This window comes from Hemitrygon akajei, chromosome 9 (assembly GCF_048418815.1).
Source record: "Hemitrygon akajei chromosome 9, sHemAka1.3, whole genome shotgun sequence".
Taxonomy (NCBI): Eukaryota; Metazoa; Chordata; class Chondrichthyes; order Myliobatiformes; family Dasyatidae; genus Hemitrygon; species Hemitrygon akajei.
The window spans coordinates 60,177,921-60,195,988 of record NC_133132.1 but is presented as its reverse complement, the minus strand read 5'-3'; the positions used below and the strand labels follow the sequence as shown (position 1 = coordinate 60,195,988).

Here is an 18,068-nt window from a genome sequence, read left to right as displayed (position 1 = left end):
TAAAACTAACTGGAGATGCTTAAGAATATGCATATGTGAGAGTAATCTATTTAAAATTTGAAATTTTATAGGATAATGCTAATTATTTTTATCATAATTTTAATGAGAAAGTGCTTTGAGGGTAGGGTACACATTAAAAATATGACCCATGGTAAATAAAACATTTTCATTAATCTTCAAGGTGTTTAAAAAAAAAACCTGTGCATATCAACTGCTCAGAATACCTGAATGACATAGATCAGCTGGTTGAGTGAAGTTTCAACACCTGATTGTAGACTTCAGGAAGGAGAAGTTGGGAAAACACACCAGTCCTCAGCAGCAGCAGAAGATTGGGTGTACAGCTTCAAGTACCTGATTGTCATCTTGATGCAATCATGAAGAAGGTATGCCAGCAGCTCTTCTTTTTTGGGTACGTCAGGAGATATGGGATGACACCAAAGTCAGCATCCATTATTAGGGACTCTCACCACACATGCCTTCTACTGGTTACCACTATCAGGGAGGTACAGGTGCAGAAGTCTCAAGATCCATATTCAGAAGCAGCTTCTTCCTTATCTGCCATCAGATTTCCAAACAGTCTTCGAACACTATCTCATTCTTTTTTTTCTATACTTTTTGTAATTTTATGCCTTTGTACTGTACTGCTGCCACCAATTTCACAGTAATAATGAACGTGATTCTGATTCATGGGCCTGTCTAAAGTACTTAGCCTACACACATCTCACAGCAGTTAATTTAGTACATTTCCTTATCAACTACAGTTGGTTTGTTTGTAGCAGATTGGTGGCAGACATCAAATTTTAAAAAACCATCCAGAGTAATTTAAGGAGACTATTTTGGTAATGTTGTATGCTGAACAGAATGATGCAAGAATGCTTTTAGACAGCCAGCTGAGATTTCAGTATGGACCAGTGTAACTGACAAATCACATTTCTTGCTTTTAAAGCATGATCTGATCTAAAAGCATTCCTTCCTCAAGAGAGGTTTTGGAAAGAATTCCAAAGAATATTTCTTCCACAGCCCCTTTGACCATGAATTCCAAGCCTTTGTATTGGTTCCAGGCAAGAAAACAATTAAGTGCAGAGTACTTGTGCAAATTTCAGTGATTTCAGTGATTTCCCCTCTTCACCCCAAGTGCTCACACACACAAAAAAACCACCCGTGAAATCCTACTAGTAACAGTTTAATTCCACATTGGAAACATGATTCTTTAAAAATATTTTTTCGGTAATATTCAAGTTCCTTTTTGAAGTGTAGTGGAATTTCCTTGGAGCAGGCAATGGGTGAGGTTGTGTCACATGGTATAGAAAGAGTGAGCCTTCAACATGTTTGCCACAAATTGCACCTGTTTTAAATAGATCACAAAGCATCAATGGTGTTCAATCTGTGGGCATGGGGATACATTCATGTGTAACTGGGAAGCAAATCTTCTTGCTTTTTTCCTCAATGGAAGATAAAGACTTTTGACTGACATTGCAGATCCCTCACTAATGTAGTGTATGTCTATGGATTCACAATGTAGTTTCAGTATAACAACAGTGATTTTCCACAGCAATGTTCAACAACTATAGGACAGAAAAATAACTTACATTTACAAAGAATTCTCACACATAGAACATTTTAAAGAGGTGCCAGAATATTCAATACGATAATGGAAGACATTGAACTGAACATTTTATGGTATGTCTTGCAACATAACTAAGTTTAAGGAAAACAAGCAAAGGTTAGGTGATAGAACTGTCAAGTAGAATATACCCAACTATTACAAATACAAGATGATGTACAACTTTTCCACTATACCTGGTATTATATGTTTAGCCTGATCAATAAACATGCAGTACAGTATATATTTGACAGTACTCTTTAGGATAGAATTTAGTATAGTTTCCTTACTAATGTCAAAGTATATTATAGATATAATACTTGTATAATACTTTGTATTATAGATATCACATATCCAATTAAACTACACCCTATTGTCAAAGATTATTAGTCACATAAGGGCTTCACAAAAAAAGTTTTGAAAGAAAAAGTACTTAATAGAAATTCTGTTCATGAATCAAAAAAACCATGTTTCCAAACTTCCTTTTGTAGAAATATCAAAGTTTTCATACAAATCACCTATTTCTACCATAGAGTGGTTCTGTGAACATTTTTCCTCAAATGTTCCTGTCCATGGAGTGACCATTGAGAAACACTGAGCTATTCCTTATAAAATCTAAATCTATATAAAGTGAAAAAAAAATTATCCTTGCAGTAACTAGGTATTCAGAGGACAACTGTCTGAATTATTTAGCATCATGCAGAAATTGAGTAGTTGAGATAAAGCAAAATACTCTAGTTACCTAAAAATAAGGCAGAAGCTTGAGGGAAAAAAAATTTGATCTCCCTTTCAAAGAACAGAAACTTAGTAGTACTGCTCACAGTAACAAGGTGACATCACAGTGCTCCACAACATTAAAAAAGGGACATGAAGGAGCAACAATCCCAAGGCACTCCTGTCACCAAGTGAACAGTAACTCTGTTGCCACTCTTTCAAGAACACAGGCATTTATTTTGGTGGTTAAAGTAGCAAATTCTATGCTCTGAAACCTGGAGTATAGCAATCAGCGTAAATAATGGAAATAAAAATATTTAAGTAAAAGCTTTAACACTATTTTTGCCTGCTTAAGCTTTGGAATCTTCATTCTTCAGTGGTTTTTCATCTTCACCTTCTTGTGCTGTGTTTTTTTTCCCCAGCTGCCAGATTCACTCAGCCAGCTTTCTTTTTGATGGTGGAATGAGATGCTGTGGAATTTCACTGGGTAGTTCATGACCTTCCAGCTTGACTTTAATTAAATGGTTGGCCAATGCAAACTCTTCATCATCCAACATGCCATCCTTGTCAATATCTGCCAATTTCCAGATTTTTCCCAGCACTGTGTTTGGAAGCTTAGACTTCACCATTTCTTTCTTTGCATTTGCACCAGTGATCTTCCCATTGATGGGTGACAGAGTGTAAAATATCTCATCATAGCTTGGTTTATCTCTGATCACAACCCACTCAAGATCATCAATACCCTCACCAGCTCCCTCACCATATCCATGTCCAAACGGGCCACTCATTGTGCCTTCAAAAGCTCCCCCTTTCACAACTGGGACAGGTCGCTGGGTTTCTTCTTGACGTACGAGGATCATGAGCTGAGCAATGTCATTTCCTAACATGTCATCTACTGTCTCTAACAGTTTAATCTTTAGTGGCTGAAATTTGTGGAAATCCTGTGCTTGCAGCTGATCCTGGAAATTAAGAAACAGGAAGCTTATTTTGAATCAAAGAGTGGATAATCAAGACATTGTCAGGTTAATACTTTCTAAATGGCTGCAACCATTGCAAACAGTCTACTATTCATGAAACAACACTAAATTAGCCTTAGACTTCTAAAAAGCTTTGAAATAGAAATGATATTTGCATTATTGTTTGCTACAGATGAGTTGTCGGAAGAACAGATGATAGCAAATGTTGTGCTTTTACTTAAGGACTGCAAAGAATAATGTGGGATTTTGAAGGATAATAAACATGCATCTGGAAAGAAGAGAGTTGATTAGGCATATAGCTATCTTATGAACTGGACTGAGTTTTTTTTTGACGTGACCAAGAAAGTTGACGAGCCAGGATGATAGATGTGTCTGTATGGACTTCAGTAAGGCTATGATAAGATTCCACGTGGTAGGCTGCTCTGGAAAATTAGTTCACTGGAAACTCAGGGAGAGCAGGCTAATTGCATACACAATAGGCTTGATAGTAGGTAGCAGAGGATGATTGGGAGGTTTCTTAGACTACAGGCCTGCAACTAGTGCTGTGGTTCAAGGGTTGGTACTGGGTCTGCTGCTATTTGTCACTTGTAATAACAATTTGGATAAGAATGAATAAGGCATGGTCAGTATGTTGCAGATATCACTAAAATAGGTGAAATAGAAGACAATGAAGAAGGCTATCAAAGAATACAGGGCATCTTGATCAGTTGAATAAGTAGACTGAGGGATAGCAAATGGAGTTTAATTTAGATAAGAATCCAACATTGTATGCTATAAAGTCAAATCCAGGTAGAATTTTCACACTGAATGGGAGGGCCCAGTGACAGTTGTAGAACAGAGAGACCTTGGAATACAAGCACTTTTCCTGAAAGTGGAATCACAGATAGATAAGAGTGGAGAAGACAGCCTTTGGCATGCTGGCCTTTATCATTCAGGCCATTGAATATCAAAATTGTACAAGATGACGAGGCAGCACGGAATATTCTCTTCAGTGTTGGTCACCCTGTATAGGAAAGATGTTTTGAAACTGGGAAAAGTGCAGAAAAGATTTACAAGAATTGTTGCCAGGACTGTGAGACTGAGTTAAAGGAAGATGTGGGACAGGCTAGGACTTTATTCCTAGGAGTGCAGGATACTGGGAGGTGAATTTTATAGTTGCATAATATCATGGAGGGCACAGATAAGATGAATGCATTCATTCTTCCATCAACCACACCACCCTCCCCCGCCAGAGTTGGAAAATCAAGAATTAGAGGGCAAAAGATTTTAGGACAGATTTAACAGTCACTTGTAAAAAGCTTTTTTTTGGAATTTACACAAAGCATTAAGGGTGGTATGTATGTGGAATAAGTTGCCAGAGAAAGTGATTGAGACAGCTACAATAACAATTTTTTCAAAAGACAATTGGCAGGCACGTGAATAGGAAGGGTTTAGAAGGCTCTGGATGAAACACTACGGAGAGCTTTGATGGACATTTTGGTTAGCATGAATCAGTTGAGCTGAAAGGTCTGATTCAAAGCTATATGACTTTATACAGGTTAATAAAGATAATACCATTCCAATTTCCATTCCCATTTTAGTCCATGCCTTTTATCACTTCAATACTGAACTATTAGTGGTTTGCAACCCATTCTCCACTTTGTAGAAACTTCCACGAGACCTCAAACCTACAAGGTCATAATCTATTGAGCAGCACTGATGCCGTCCTCATGCCTACTCTGGTGACATGAACACACAGTGGCACTTAAAAACAAGTACTACCAATGCTGCCTCTGTAAGATTTTCCAAGTCCAGTAGTTTGATAGATAAACCAATGTTGGTGTTCTCTCCTTCCCTAGGCCAGTATACCCAACATCACAATTTTTACAGCGCCCATGAGCTCTGGCAAGTGGGATTACCCGATGGTGTCTGTATGCTTGATACTAGAATATCAAAACAAGCACTTCATTCCAAGTTCTGCCATTGGAAAAAAGTCACATCATCTTCCAACTCATTAGATACCCCATCCACAAATTCAGGAAAGAGTATATGGGAAGCTATTGAGCATATATTTTGCATTGGGAGCATGCATATACAGTGGGGAAAAACTAGCATATCTGCATCTACCCACCCACCTGTCTAATATCATCCATCCCACCTGTGGCAAAGTATCAATGATTCTGGAAAACACTTGCTTAGTGTTCAGATGACAGTATTCAATTTGACAAGGCTATTTCTCATCTTTTTAGAGCCAAAAGAAATGAAGAAGCAGTAAATTATTTTCAATCTAGGGCCTACCAGACAAAGACAATTTCAAAATCTTCACTTGAATACACCATTCCTAATTGTTCACCTCATTTAAATTCCATATGTGATCATAATCCTTCACTGTGCAAACATCCTAACCTGCATTCTTCTGGAAATTCAATTCCTTCAATTTTTACCCCTTTGCATATTCCAAACTTATTCTCAACTACGGTATTCAATTCTCCTACTTGTATTTTTTTAATTGGTCAAGTGATGACTCAATTTCCTTTTGAAACCCATGACTGCTTCCCCAGGGTGTGGAAAGTCAGTGAATATGCATTGTTTATCATGGACAAAATACACTGCAGTTACTCACCCAGGTTACATGCACACCTCAGACCTTCAAACTCTACTATTGTAACACCAAGTACAAGGGCAGAGGTACACAGAACATTACTACATGCAGATTTCCCCACCCATTCTACTGAGATCTCTTTATCTCACACTGAAAGATGTACCTTCTGAGCACAAGCTTCAAAATTCTCTCCATACACACCTTTCTAAATTCCGCATGACAATTCTTCCCATCCAATTTTGCTCCAAAATCTCATGAGAGTCCACATTACTAGCACTACATGTACAAATAAGCAATATGCTTAAGGCAGAAAACAGACAGTAGTAAATGGAATGGGAAACCATTTGAAGTCATTCTGAACCAATTCAAATACAAAGTAACTAATGAAAAAAATAAAAATTAGTGGCATTCAGTTATGTCCCTTTATTTTATGAAATCATACTCTGCATGGACAAGATAATCTTGCAAAATTGTGTCATTTCCCGAGATTCTATGCATCAATTTTCCTTGACTATATGTATAACTTTACTTAGAGTACGTAATAAGACAGGAAAAAAACCACACAACTATGCCAACACACACGATGTTTGGATATTGTACTATTATGGTAAACATACCAAAAATAAGTTGACAAAATGAGCAACAGAAAACTAGCCAATTCAGACCTACCTGCATTTTCTTAATGTTTGGAAAATCTCCTGGAGAAATCTGATGCTCTCGTTCAATCCGTGCATAAATTTCTCCGAGACCATTAATCAGTTCTTTCTTTTTGTTATCTTTACCAAATACAGCTGGCATCTCTTTCCGCAAGGCACTGATGATATAGGCATGAACCTGCAGAATAAAACAATGCAATATGTCAACACAAGGAGCCTACCTTTTACTGCACACAGATTATGGAGAACAAATTACCAGAAGAGGGAGAGAAAACTAATTCTGCCATTTGGACTAACACGTGCATGCATGTCATACTTTTGAATGTAATATTATAGGAGCTTGGTTGTGTGTGCAGGTGTCTGTAACTTGGCTATTTGTAATGCAAAGATAGCCTGTACAGATGCAAAACTATTATAATTTGCAGAATAGCAACAGATTATTTTTTCCACAATGTTGTAAAATACCATGCACCAAAGAGTACAGCCTACTATATTCTACCATGTTGGCTTGGACAATACTGCAATCTCATTAGATAACTGAGGGACATATTGAATGACACTAACCTAGGTGGAGGGTCAGGGATGATAAACAAAATTTTATATGGGAACCAGACAGATTTTGACCTAGAAATGGATGTATAGTTAATGAAGAATACAGGTTTTTTTTTAGAACTCCATTCACAAATATGGAACCTGCTCTATAGGGAATTACTTTTAATTTCTTGCACTCGGGAATGAGTCTGGTGATTGAAGTTTCAATGGGATAGCACATTGGAAACAGCAATCATAATTTCAAAAGTTTTATAGTAGTCTGGATGAGGGCAAGACTAATCCGCAGGTGGAAGTGCTAAAATTTTGGGTGGGACTGGAAAAGATGACAACTCTAACAGCATTAGGGAGAGAGTGGGGGAAGTATATCAGGTGTGGTTGTTTAAGGGGAAATCCTCATTTGGCCTATGGGAGTCTTTTAAAGACTGGTTGGTTAAAGTTCGGACCAGCACGATCCTATGAGGATGAGAGGAAAGAATGGCAAGGTTCAGAAATGTTGGATGACAAGAGAATTTGTAAATTTAGTTAAAAAGGAAAGAGGAAGCATATGCAAAGTTTAGGAAACTGACGTAAATCAAAGCCCTTGAGGAACATAAAGGAAGCTAGAAAAAATTTGAAAGGATGAGGGGTAGTGGGGGTGTGAGCCATGAAATTTCCTTTGCAAGTAGGTTTATAGAAAATCCATAGGCAGTAGCCAAAGTTCTTAATGAGTACTTTGTAGAAGTATTCTTCAAGGAAAAGGATCCCCCATACAAGGCTCCTTCAGAAAGTAAGGAAGCAAGGGATCTGAGGAGACCTTGCCTTGTGGATCCAGAATTGGCTTGCCCACAGAAGGCAAAGGGTGGTTGTAGATGGTTCATGTTCTGCGTGGAGGTCAGTGACCATTGGTGTTCCACAGGGATCTGTTCTGGGACCCCTCCCCATTGTGATTTTTATAAATGACCTGAATGACGAAGTAGAAGGGTGGGTGAGTAAGTTTGCTGATGACACAAAGGTTGGGGGTGTTGTGGATAGTCTGGAGGGTTGTCAGAGGTTATAGTGGGACATTGATAGAATGCAGAACTGTGCTAAGATGTGGCAGATAGACTTCAACACAGATAACTGTGATGTTGTTCATTCTGGCAGGTCAAATTTGAAGACATAATATAATATTAATGGTAAGACTCTTGGCAGTGTGGAGGATCTGAGAGATCTTGGGGTACGTGTCCATGGGACACTCAAAGCTGTAAAGGTTTACAGTGTTAAGAAGATGTATGGTGTGTTGGCATTCATCAACCATGGGATGAGCCATGAGGTAATGTTACAGCTATATAGGACCCTGGTCAAACCCCACTTGGAGTACTGTGTTCAGTTCTGGTCACCTCTCTACAGGAAGGAAGTGGATACTATAGAGAGAGTGCAGAGGAGATTTACAAGGATGTTGTCTGGATTGGAGGACGTGCCTTATGAGAATAGGTTGAGTGAACTTGGCCTTTTCTCTTTGGAGTGATGGAGGATGAGAGGTGACCTGATCGAGGTGTATAAGATGATGAGGGGCATTGATCGTGTGGATAGCCAGAGGCTTTTCCTCAGAGCTGAAATGGCTAACACAAGGGGGCACAGTTTTAAGGTGCTTCGAAATAGGTACCAAGGGGATGTCAGGGTAAGTTTTTCCAGAGAGTGGTGGGTGCATGCACTGCCAGCAGCAATGGTGGAAGCGGATACAATAGAATATTTTAAGAGCCTGTTATATAGGTACATGGTGCTTAGAAAAATAGAGGGTTATGCACTAGGGAAATTCTAGGCAGATTCTAGAGTAGGTTACATGGTCAGTACAACATTGTGAGCTGAAGGGCTGGTAATGTGTTGTAGATTTTTATGTTCTATGTTCTATGACATGGATGATGGTGAGATCAGTAAAGCGTATGTTGATAGCCAGGGCATGTTAATATTAAAAACAATGTGGTGCTAAAACTCTTGAAGAACATTAAAGTGGTTAAGTGCCAAGGGCTGAAAGAATATATGCCAAGATACTGCAGTAAGCAAGGGAAGAGATAGATTTTTGATCCTGTGCAAGGTGATGCATTTGAAAGTCAAATGTAAGAGTAAGTTATTCAGTAACTGGCAGAAGCATTAATGTATAAATGGGTGTGAGCCCAAAGCTCTCTTACAACTCAAGTAGATAGGATGGTAAAGGTAGTAATGATATGCTTTCCCTCTTTGATCAGGAGATTGACAATGAGTCAAGAAATCAAGTTGTAGTTGGCTGCAGCTTTGGTTAGGCTGCATTTGGAGTATTGCGTGCAGTTCTGGTCACCCCATTATAGGAAGGCTTTTGAGATGGTGCAGAAGACGCTACAAGGACAAACTTGGACTGATTTCTTTGAAGATCAGAGGTTGATAGGGCAACCTGATGGAAGTAGATAAAATTGAGAGGCATAGATAGGGTAGCTGAGGATATATTACTTTCAAGCAATACACCCTGGCATTGTTTAAGTACTTTTTCAGGTAACTCTTTCAGCATGTCCTGACGATTTGCCGCAATTTTTAGAAAAACTGATTTGGGAATTTTACTGATGAGTGCATCTCTTTTTAAAAAAAAGAATGAAGCTCTCATCCTCCTAAGTACTTTAGATCACAAATATTATAATAAGAGCTCTCTAATAACTTCTCCATGGTTGTTTTTTATCTTAATCTAAGGACAACAAAACCTGTCTACAATTTTTCAATGAGCAGCCTTAAAAAATCTAGGCATCAGGATACAAGTTTTAGACTTATTTATTCCACTGGGAAGGCAACAGTTACCACTCTTGGAAGGTGCTATATATAGTGGCAACTACTATGCAGCTGCTAAAAGTACAAGACCACGGTGAAGCAGAAGAGTTCAACAGAGCAGAAGCAACACAACTGAAAAAAGTTAAAACACTTCAATATTCAAATGCAAACTTTCATTAAAGTAAATCACCAAGTAAATATGGTAAGTGCACCCCAATTCTACGAGAAAACTTTGTGCTATCTGGTTAGAACACAAATAAAGTGAATGCTTTCCTTTCCAGGACATTAGAGATATCCTCCTCCTTCAAAGAACAGTGTTTCCCTTCCTCCACCATTGATGGTGCTCACTTCTTCCTGTCGCTTTAACAGGAATAGAGTTCCTCATCCTCACCTACAACCCCAAGAGCCTCCATATCCAGTACATCATTCTCAGCAACTACCTCCAGCTTCAACAGGATTCTACCACCAAACACACCTTTATTTCATACCCAACTCACTTTTTGCAGGGATTGTTTCTTCTGTGATTCCCCTGTCCATTTGTCCCTCCCCACTAGTCTCCCCCACCCCCTCTGCCTCCCCACCATATATCCCTACGAAGTCGGAGAAATGCTACACCTGCCCATTCACCACTTCCCTAACCTCCATTCAGGGTCCTCAGCAGTCCTTCCAGGTGAGGCACCACTTCACTTGTGAATCCGTTGGGATTGTCTACTGTATCTGCTGCTTCTGATGCAGCCTCCACTACATTGGTGAGACCAGACGTAAATTGCTGGACCACTTTGTCAAGCACCTCAGCTCCACCAGCAAAATGTGAAATTTCCTGGAGGCCAACCATTTTAATTCCTAACCACATTCTGACATGTCAGTCCATGGCCTCTTCTTCTGTCACGTTAAGACCACTCTCAGGGTGGAAGAGCAATACCTCATATTCCAACTAGGTAGCCTCCAGCCTGATGGCATGAACATCAATTTCTCCTTTTGATATTTTTCTCCTCTGTTTCTTTTCCCCTCCTTCTTCCCTTTCTATCCCCTACTCTAGCTTCTTCCCCTTGGCACCTCTCCTTCTACATTTTCTCCCATGGTCTATTAAATTCCTTCTTCCTCATTCTTTTACCTTTCCCGCCCACCTGGCTTCACCTATCACCTTCTGACCTGGCCACCTTAATAATCTGGTGCCCTTTCTTTCCAGTCCTGATGAAGGGTCTTTTCTTGAACCATCGACTGTTCATTCATATCCATAGATGTTGCCTGACCTGCAAGTTTCTCCAGCATTTTGTGTGTTGCTCTGGATTTCCACCATCTGCAGTATCTTTTGTGTTTGTTATTCCATTTTGCATTAAAACAAGAAGGTCTATGTATGAATTTACAAGTGAACAATAACTTCTTTGAACATTGACACAATGAATTGGTGGGGGAGAAATGAAAAGTACTGCAGCTTAATGACTTCACTAAAACAAAATATTCTTGGATTGCAGAGTGAAGAAAACTAGAATTAATAATCAACCATTTCAAAAGCAGAACAGCTCAAACTGCAAGTTGCAAATTACTTTCCTTACTACAAATATGAATATAAATTCTAACTCTCTTTCGCTACAGAACATTTACACTGTTCCAGGAAATCAATATAAGCCCTAAAGGAAAATGCACCTGATGGGCCATTTATAATTGACTACATCCAAGGCTAAATAACACTAATTCAATTAGCAGGCCAGCTGCACTCATGCAAGGGCGTCCAAGAACAACAAGCTGAATACGACAGACAATTCAAAACAGATGCCTTTTTTTTTGCAGACATGGAGATGTCATAACAAAAGCTATCAATAATATTTGCAAATCTTGCCTTTGGAGATCTGACATTTACACTTTTAAATGACTTTGTAAAGGAAATGAGCATTATGATTTCAGTTTTGTTAAACCTCATCTTTTTTTCCATATCCAAAAGTCAACAATCAAAAGCTGAAAACATGGTTCATCTCTAATTCCAATCAGATCTTTCTCAAGTGTACTGGTACTTAAACACTAAAAAGAACCATGTCCAAGGTATAAGGACAAATCAATTTAGCTGCAATACACACAAAATGCTGAAGCAAGACATCAAGTCAGGCAGCATCTATGGAAGGGAATAAACAGTCAAAGTATTATGCCAAGAACCTTCATCAGGACTGGAAAGGAAGAGGGCAGCAGCCAGAATAAGGTGGAGGTGGAAGAAGAAAGTGTATTAGCTGGCAGATGATATTTGAGACCAGGTGAGGGGGAAGGGGAAAAATTTGAGAAGCTGGGTAGTGATAGGTAGAAGATGTAAAGGACTGAAGAAAAAGGAATCTAATAGGAAAGGACAGTATACTATGTAAGAAAGGGAAAAAGAAGGAGACCTAGAAGGAGGTGGTGGGCAGGTGAGGAGAAGAAGGGGAAAGAAAATAACCAGAATGGACAATAGAAAAAGAGCGATAGGTGGACGGGGGAGTGATTGCCTTAAGTTACAGAAATCAATGTCCATGCCATCAGGCTGAAGGTGGCCCATATGGAATATGAGGTGTTGCTGTTCAACCTGAGTTTGGCTTCACCATAGCTCTGGGCATGGACAAAACATATCAGAATGGGAATAGAAAGTTGAATTGAAATGGCTCCCCCAATCAGTGTCAGGTCTCACCAATGTAAAAGAGGATGCACTGGGAGCACTAGATACAATAGATGTCCCCAACAGACTTACAGGCGAAGTGTTGCCTCGACTGGAAAGACTGTTTGTCCCTGAATGGTGGTGAGGAAGGAAGTGCAGGGTCTTGTAGGGATAAGTGCCAGGAGGGATATCATTGGGAGGGACAAGTGGATGTGGGGCTCACATTGAACACAATCACTATGGAAAGCAGAGAAGGGCAGGGAGGGAAAGATGTGGCTAGTGGTCTAAATCTATTGGAGATGGTGGAAATTATGGAAAATGTTGAGATGGTAATGGAGGCTTGTGGGGTGGTAGGCAAGGACAAGGGGAACCCTATTTACGTTAAGATGCTGGGAGAATGAGTGAGAGCAGATGTGCAGGAAATGGAGGAGATGTGGGTGAGGGCAGCATTAATAGTAGTGGAAGGAAACCCCATTCTTTGTGGGTAAAAAAGGAGGACATCTTGGATGTTCTAGAATGGAAAATGTCATCTGAAGTACAGATGCAGCAGGGATGGAGGAATTGGGAAGGGAATAACATTTTTTTTGTACATATGACATGGTAGGAAAAAGTATAATCAAGATAACTGTCAGAGACAGTAGGTTTGTAATAGATGTCAGTGGATAGTGTGTTTCCAGAGATGGAGACAGAGAGATTGAGAAAAGGGAGTGAAGCGTCAAGAGATGGACCAAGCAAATTTCAGGGCAGGGTGGAAGTGGGAGGCAAAGTTGATGAAATTGACAAACACAGCATGGGTGCCGGAAGGAGCATCAATGCAGTCAAAATCAAATTTATGACCAGAGTACATACATGTCACCACATACAACCCTGAGAATCTCTTTCTGTGGGCATACTTAGCAAATCTATAGAACGGTAACTGTAAACTGTAAACAGGAACTGTAAACTGTCCATAGACTTCAAATGGAGATATTAATAGCAATAATTAACAAGCATGAAATAACAATATAACACTGAGTCCTTAAGTGAGTGTAGCATTCCCCTTTTGTTCAATAGCCTGATGGTTGAGGGGCAGTAAATGTTCTTGAACCTGATGGTGTGAATCCTGAGGCACCTGTACCTTCTACCTGATGGCAGCAGCAAGAAAAGAGCATGGCCTGGGTGGTAGGATCTTGGATGATGGATGTTGCTTTTCTACAGCAATGTTTCATGTACGTGTGCTCAATGGTTTGAAGGATTTTACCCTGTACTGGGCCAAATCCACTACCTTTTGTAAGATTTTCCTCTTAAAGGCATTGGTGTTCCCATACCAGGCCATAATGCAGCCAGTCAGCACACTTTCCAGCACACATCTATAGAAGCTTGCCAAGGTTTTCAATGACATGCCAAACGTCCGCAGACTCCTGACGAAGTAGAGGCACTATCATGTTTTCTCCACAATAATATTTTATATGATGGGTCCAGGACCGGCCCTCTGAGATAGTGACACAGAGGAATTTAAAGTTACTGACCCTCTCCACCACTGATCCTCTGACGAGTACTGGCTCATGGACCTCTGATATCCTTCTCCTGAAGTCTACAATCGGTTCCTTGGTGTTACTGACATTGAGTGAGAGGTTGTTATTATTACACCATTCAACCAAGTTTTCAATCTCCCTGCTGCATGCTGATTCACCACCCCTTCATTGTGGTGACGAAAGAGTCAGAAAACATTACCAGTTTTGGCTTGGAACATGGGCTGTTCCACATAGCTGATGAAAAGGCATGCATAGCTGGGGCCAATGCAAGTGCTGATGACTACACATTTAGTTTGGGAAAAGCCAAAAAAGAAATTGCTAAGTGTGAAAACTAGTTCTGCCAGGTGGGAAACTGAGAACTAATCAGAGGGCAACTGATTAGGTTTGTTGTTCTTCCTGATGGGGCATCAATTTACCATATATTCCTTCTTGCCAACAATGACAACTTTGTAGCCAATGAAAAAGAATGCAGTAGTATCATGGGTAATATTAGCACACTAATGAAGAACTGATTGGAAAGCATCAAGTATAAATATATGGATCTCACAGAAGTCCTATGATGGATTATAAAATCAATTATTTTGAAGCCATCGTGTTGAAGCCAACGTTCTGGGTCAGAAAGCATCTTGTTCAAAATTTGTCCATCGAGGCACAGGGGAGATATCCAAGCCCTCCATGCGGAACTGGACTAGACATTTAAAATGCAGTGTTATAATTTCACCAGAGGAAGCAGAAGCATTGAGGGTAATAGGGACAAACCAGGACATTTTAGACTGCTTAGCATTATATGAGATCTAGTAACATTACTGAAGATTCTTCAGGAAAGTAATTACTCACATCTGTAAAAGAATGAGCTTATTAGGAATAGTCAGCCTGGCTAAGGAGAGAGTGCATAAGAGGTTCACCAGGATATTGCTCGAATTAGAGAGTATTAGCTATAAGAAGTTGGAAAAACATGGGTTGCCTTCTCTGGAGTGATCTGATGAAAGTATGAGTAAATAATCTGAATCTCTTTGTTGGGATGGAAATGTCAAAAACCAGATGGCATACACTTAAGGGGAGAGGGTGTGGGAGATTTAAATGAGATTTTTTAAAAGAGATTTGCAAAGCAAGCTTAACAGAATGGTAGGTGTCTGGAATGCACCTCCAGAGGTGCGGAAAACAGATATGGCAGTGACATTTAAGAAGTCCTTACTGTAGGTAGGCACATGAACAGACAGAGAGGGATCTTGATCACGTGCAGACAAATGGGATTAGTTTAACTTGGCATCATTGTCAATACAGACATTTTTCCATATTCTATTTGGTCCTTCAAGCCTGCTCTGCCACTGAATAAGATCATATTGATTGCATCTTGGACTCGGCTCCACTTTCCTGCCTGTTCCTTAACCTATGAATTGACCAAATCTCTTTTGGTTTTGAATCACATTTTTGCAGCTCTATGGGGTAGAGAATTGTAATGATTCATGAGAGTTACAAGATTAGAAAAAATCTTTCCTCTTTTGACCTCAAAGAGGCAGTTGAGAATATTCACACTTAGTGGAATAAAAGTGCGTAACTCAGCACAAATAGAGTTTGAATGATAACTGCAGGATGAGGAGACAAGTACAAACGTGCAAAACAGCTTTAGAATCTAATGACAGGAAATGCATTTACACATAATGAATTGCACCAGGAAGAACCTACCGGAGAAAGCATTGAAAACAAAACACTAATAACTTCAACATAAAAACAATAGGTCATTCACCCTCTTATCTCCTCTGTCATTCAACACAACTATGGATGATCATCCATGATGAGAAAGTCCTCAAAGGGATCAGAGACGTAGAGGGTCAGCAACTTTAAATTCTTTGGAGTTATCATTTAATAAGACCCATCCTAGGTCCTGCACGTAAGCACAATTACAAAGAACGCATGGCAGCGCCTCTACTTCCTTAGAAGTTTGCAAAGATTCGGCATGGCATCTGAAGCTTTGACAAGCTTCAATAGATGTGTGGTGGAGAATGTACTGATTGGTTGCATCATAGCGTGGTATGGAAACACCAATAACCTTGAATGGAAAATCCTACAAAAAGTAGTGGATACAGCCCAGTCCATCACGGGTAAAGCCCTCACCACCATCTACATGGAGCGTTTTTGCAGGAAAATAGCATCCATCATCAAGGACCCCACCACCCAGGCCATGTTCTCTTCTCACTGACCAATATTCTTGTAGGAATGTTTGCTAGTGAAACTCAGGAGGATTTAAACTAACAGGATAAAAAGGTGTGAGAGGGGTGCAAAGGAGTTTTGCACTGCTCATCAGAAAGAACTTAAGGAGGATATCCTTGACAAATTGGCCAATGAGGTTAAATGGGTAGAATATACGAACAAGAGAGATGGCCACTTTGATGGGATAATAGTAAAGCCTCCCCAATATTCAGCAAGAACTTAAAGAACAGACAAGTAAAACAGATCACAGAAGGGTATATGAGCAATTAGATTGTAACAATAGAGGACTTTAACTTTCCCAGTATTGACTGGGATTGATTGAGTGTAAGAAGATTAGAAGAGGGTTGAACTCAAAAATGAATTTGAAAAGGCTTTTTGAAGCAGTATGCAGAGAGGGTCTGTACTTGTCCTTATCTTTAGCAATGAAAATGTACAAGAGATATGATGATCAATTGAAAGAGTCTATCATTTGTAGGCTTCAGGCTAATCATGGAAATATTCAGCCTGAGTTACTGCCTTAAACTGGTGGAAGGCAATTTTGATAAGAACATAATAAGACCTGGGAAAGGTAGATCGGGATCAATTGCTGGGGGAGAAAGTAACAGCTGATAAGTGTGACTTATTTATAAAGTGAAAAAGTAAGGGATCAAAATCAGCACCTGTTAAGAGTGTTTATTAAAATAAAGGTACTGATGAGAGCAGGGCAGTGGATGCTTTCTATACACATCTCTGGAAGGCCAGACTACACGATACAGGGAGAACTAGCTACGTTAATACATAATTAGCTTGATGACAAGAAGCAGCTGGTGAGAATCAATGACAGTGCAAGAGATGGCATATTATGTTGTAATTGCATAAGATAGTAAGGGTTATTAGAGTATTGTGCATAAGTTTTGGTACAAAGATGTTACAGCAGTCAGGGCCTGAGATACAAAAAAGTGATTAAGCAGGTTAGGACTTTATTCATTGGAACGGAGAGAGAGGGGTAACCTTATAGAAGCGTTTAAGTTCATAAGGACATATGGTAGCATGGAGGCAGTCTTTCTCCACCAGGGGAAGAAAAATCAAAACTAGAGAAGTCATTGGTTTAAAGTGAGAGGAACACAGTTAATAAGGGACCACTTCTTCACACATGGGGTGTTGCATTTATAAAATGAGTTGCTAGAGGAAGTGGCTGAGGAGGTACAATAACATTTAAGACAATTGGGTAGATACACAAGTAGGAAAGAGTTAGAGGAATATGGATCAAATGTAAGCAGATGGGATTGCCAGAGGCATCTCAGTCAGCACAGACAAATTCAATTGACCAATCCTGTTTATATGAGTTTATGAAGAATTGCTGCAAGGGTCAGAAATAAAAATAGCAAGTTTAGGAAACCTTGCTTAATGACAGATACTGTAGTCTTAATTAGCGAAAAAGAAGTACATACCAGGTAAAGGAAATTGACATTGAATGATGCACTTGGTTCATAGGGGATATAGAAGAAATCACAAGTTAGGAGGCATAGAGCACCACCAAAACCACGTTCTCTTCTTCCTGCTGTCATCAGGAAGGAGATACAGATGCCTCAAGTCCCACTCCACCAGGTTCAGGACCAGTTATTATCCCTCATTTATCATGTTTCTGAACGAAAGTGGATAACTTCACTTATCCCAACCTTTGGATTCACTTTCAAGGACTCCACATCTCATGTTATCCATATTATTTATTACTTTATTATTATCTTGTTTTCCTTTTGTATTTTCACAATGTTGTCTTTTGCATGTTGATTGTCTGTCTTTGTATGTAGTTTTTCAGTGATTCTATTGTGTTTCTTTGCATTTATTGTGAATGCCCATAAGAAAATTAATCTCAGGGTAGTATATGGGGACCCCGCTTTCCAAATAGGCTG

The 18,068-nt window shown here is 39.5% G+C and overlaps 1 protein-coding gene across 2 annotated transcripts in view; it reads right to left on the bottom strand.

The window, feature by feature from the left end:
- Positions 1-1,111: 1,111 nt before the first annotated feature.
- Positions 1,112-18,068, bottom strand: part of LOC140733148 (EH domain-containing protein 3) — a 76,299-nt gene continuing 59,342 nt past the window's right edge. For both annotated transcript variants that reach the window (XM_073056068.1, XM_073056069.1), the window contains 2 exons: positions 6,545-6,709; positions 1,112-3,276 (listed from right to left, as the gene is read on the bottom strand). In XM_073056068.1, coding sequence (XP_072912169.1) covers positions 2,749-3,276; positions 6,545-6,709 — 693 coding nt within the window. In that variant the 3' untranslated portion in view covers positions 1,112-2,748. The remainder of the gene's footprint in view (positions 3,277-6,544; positions 6,710-18,068) is intronic.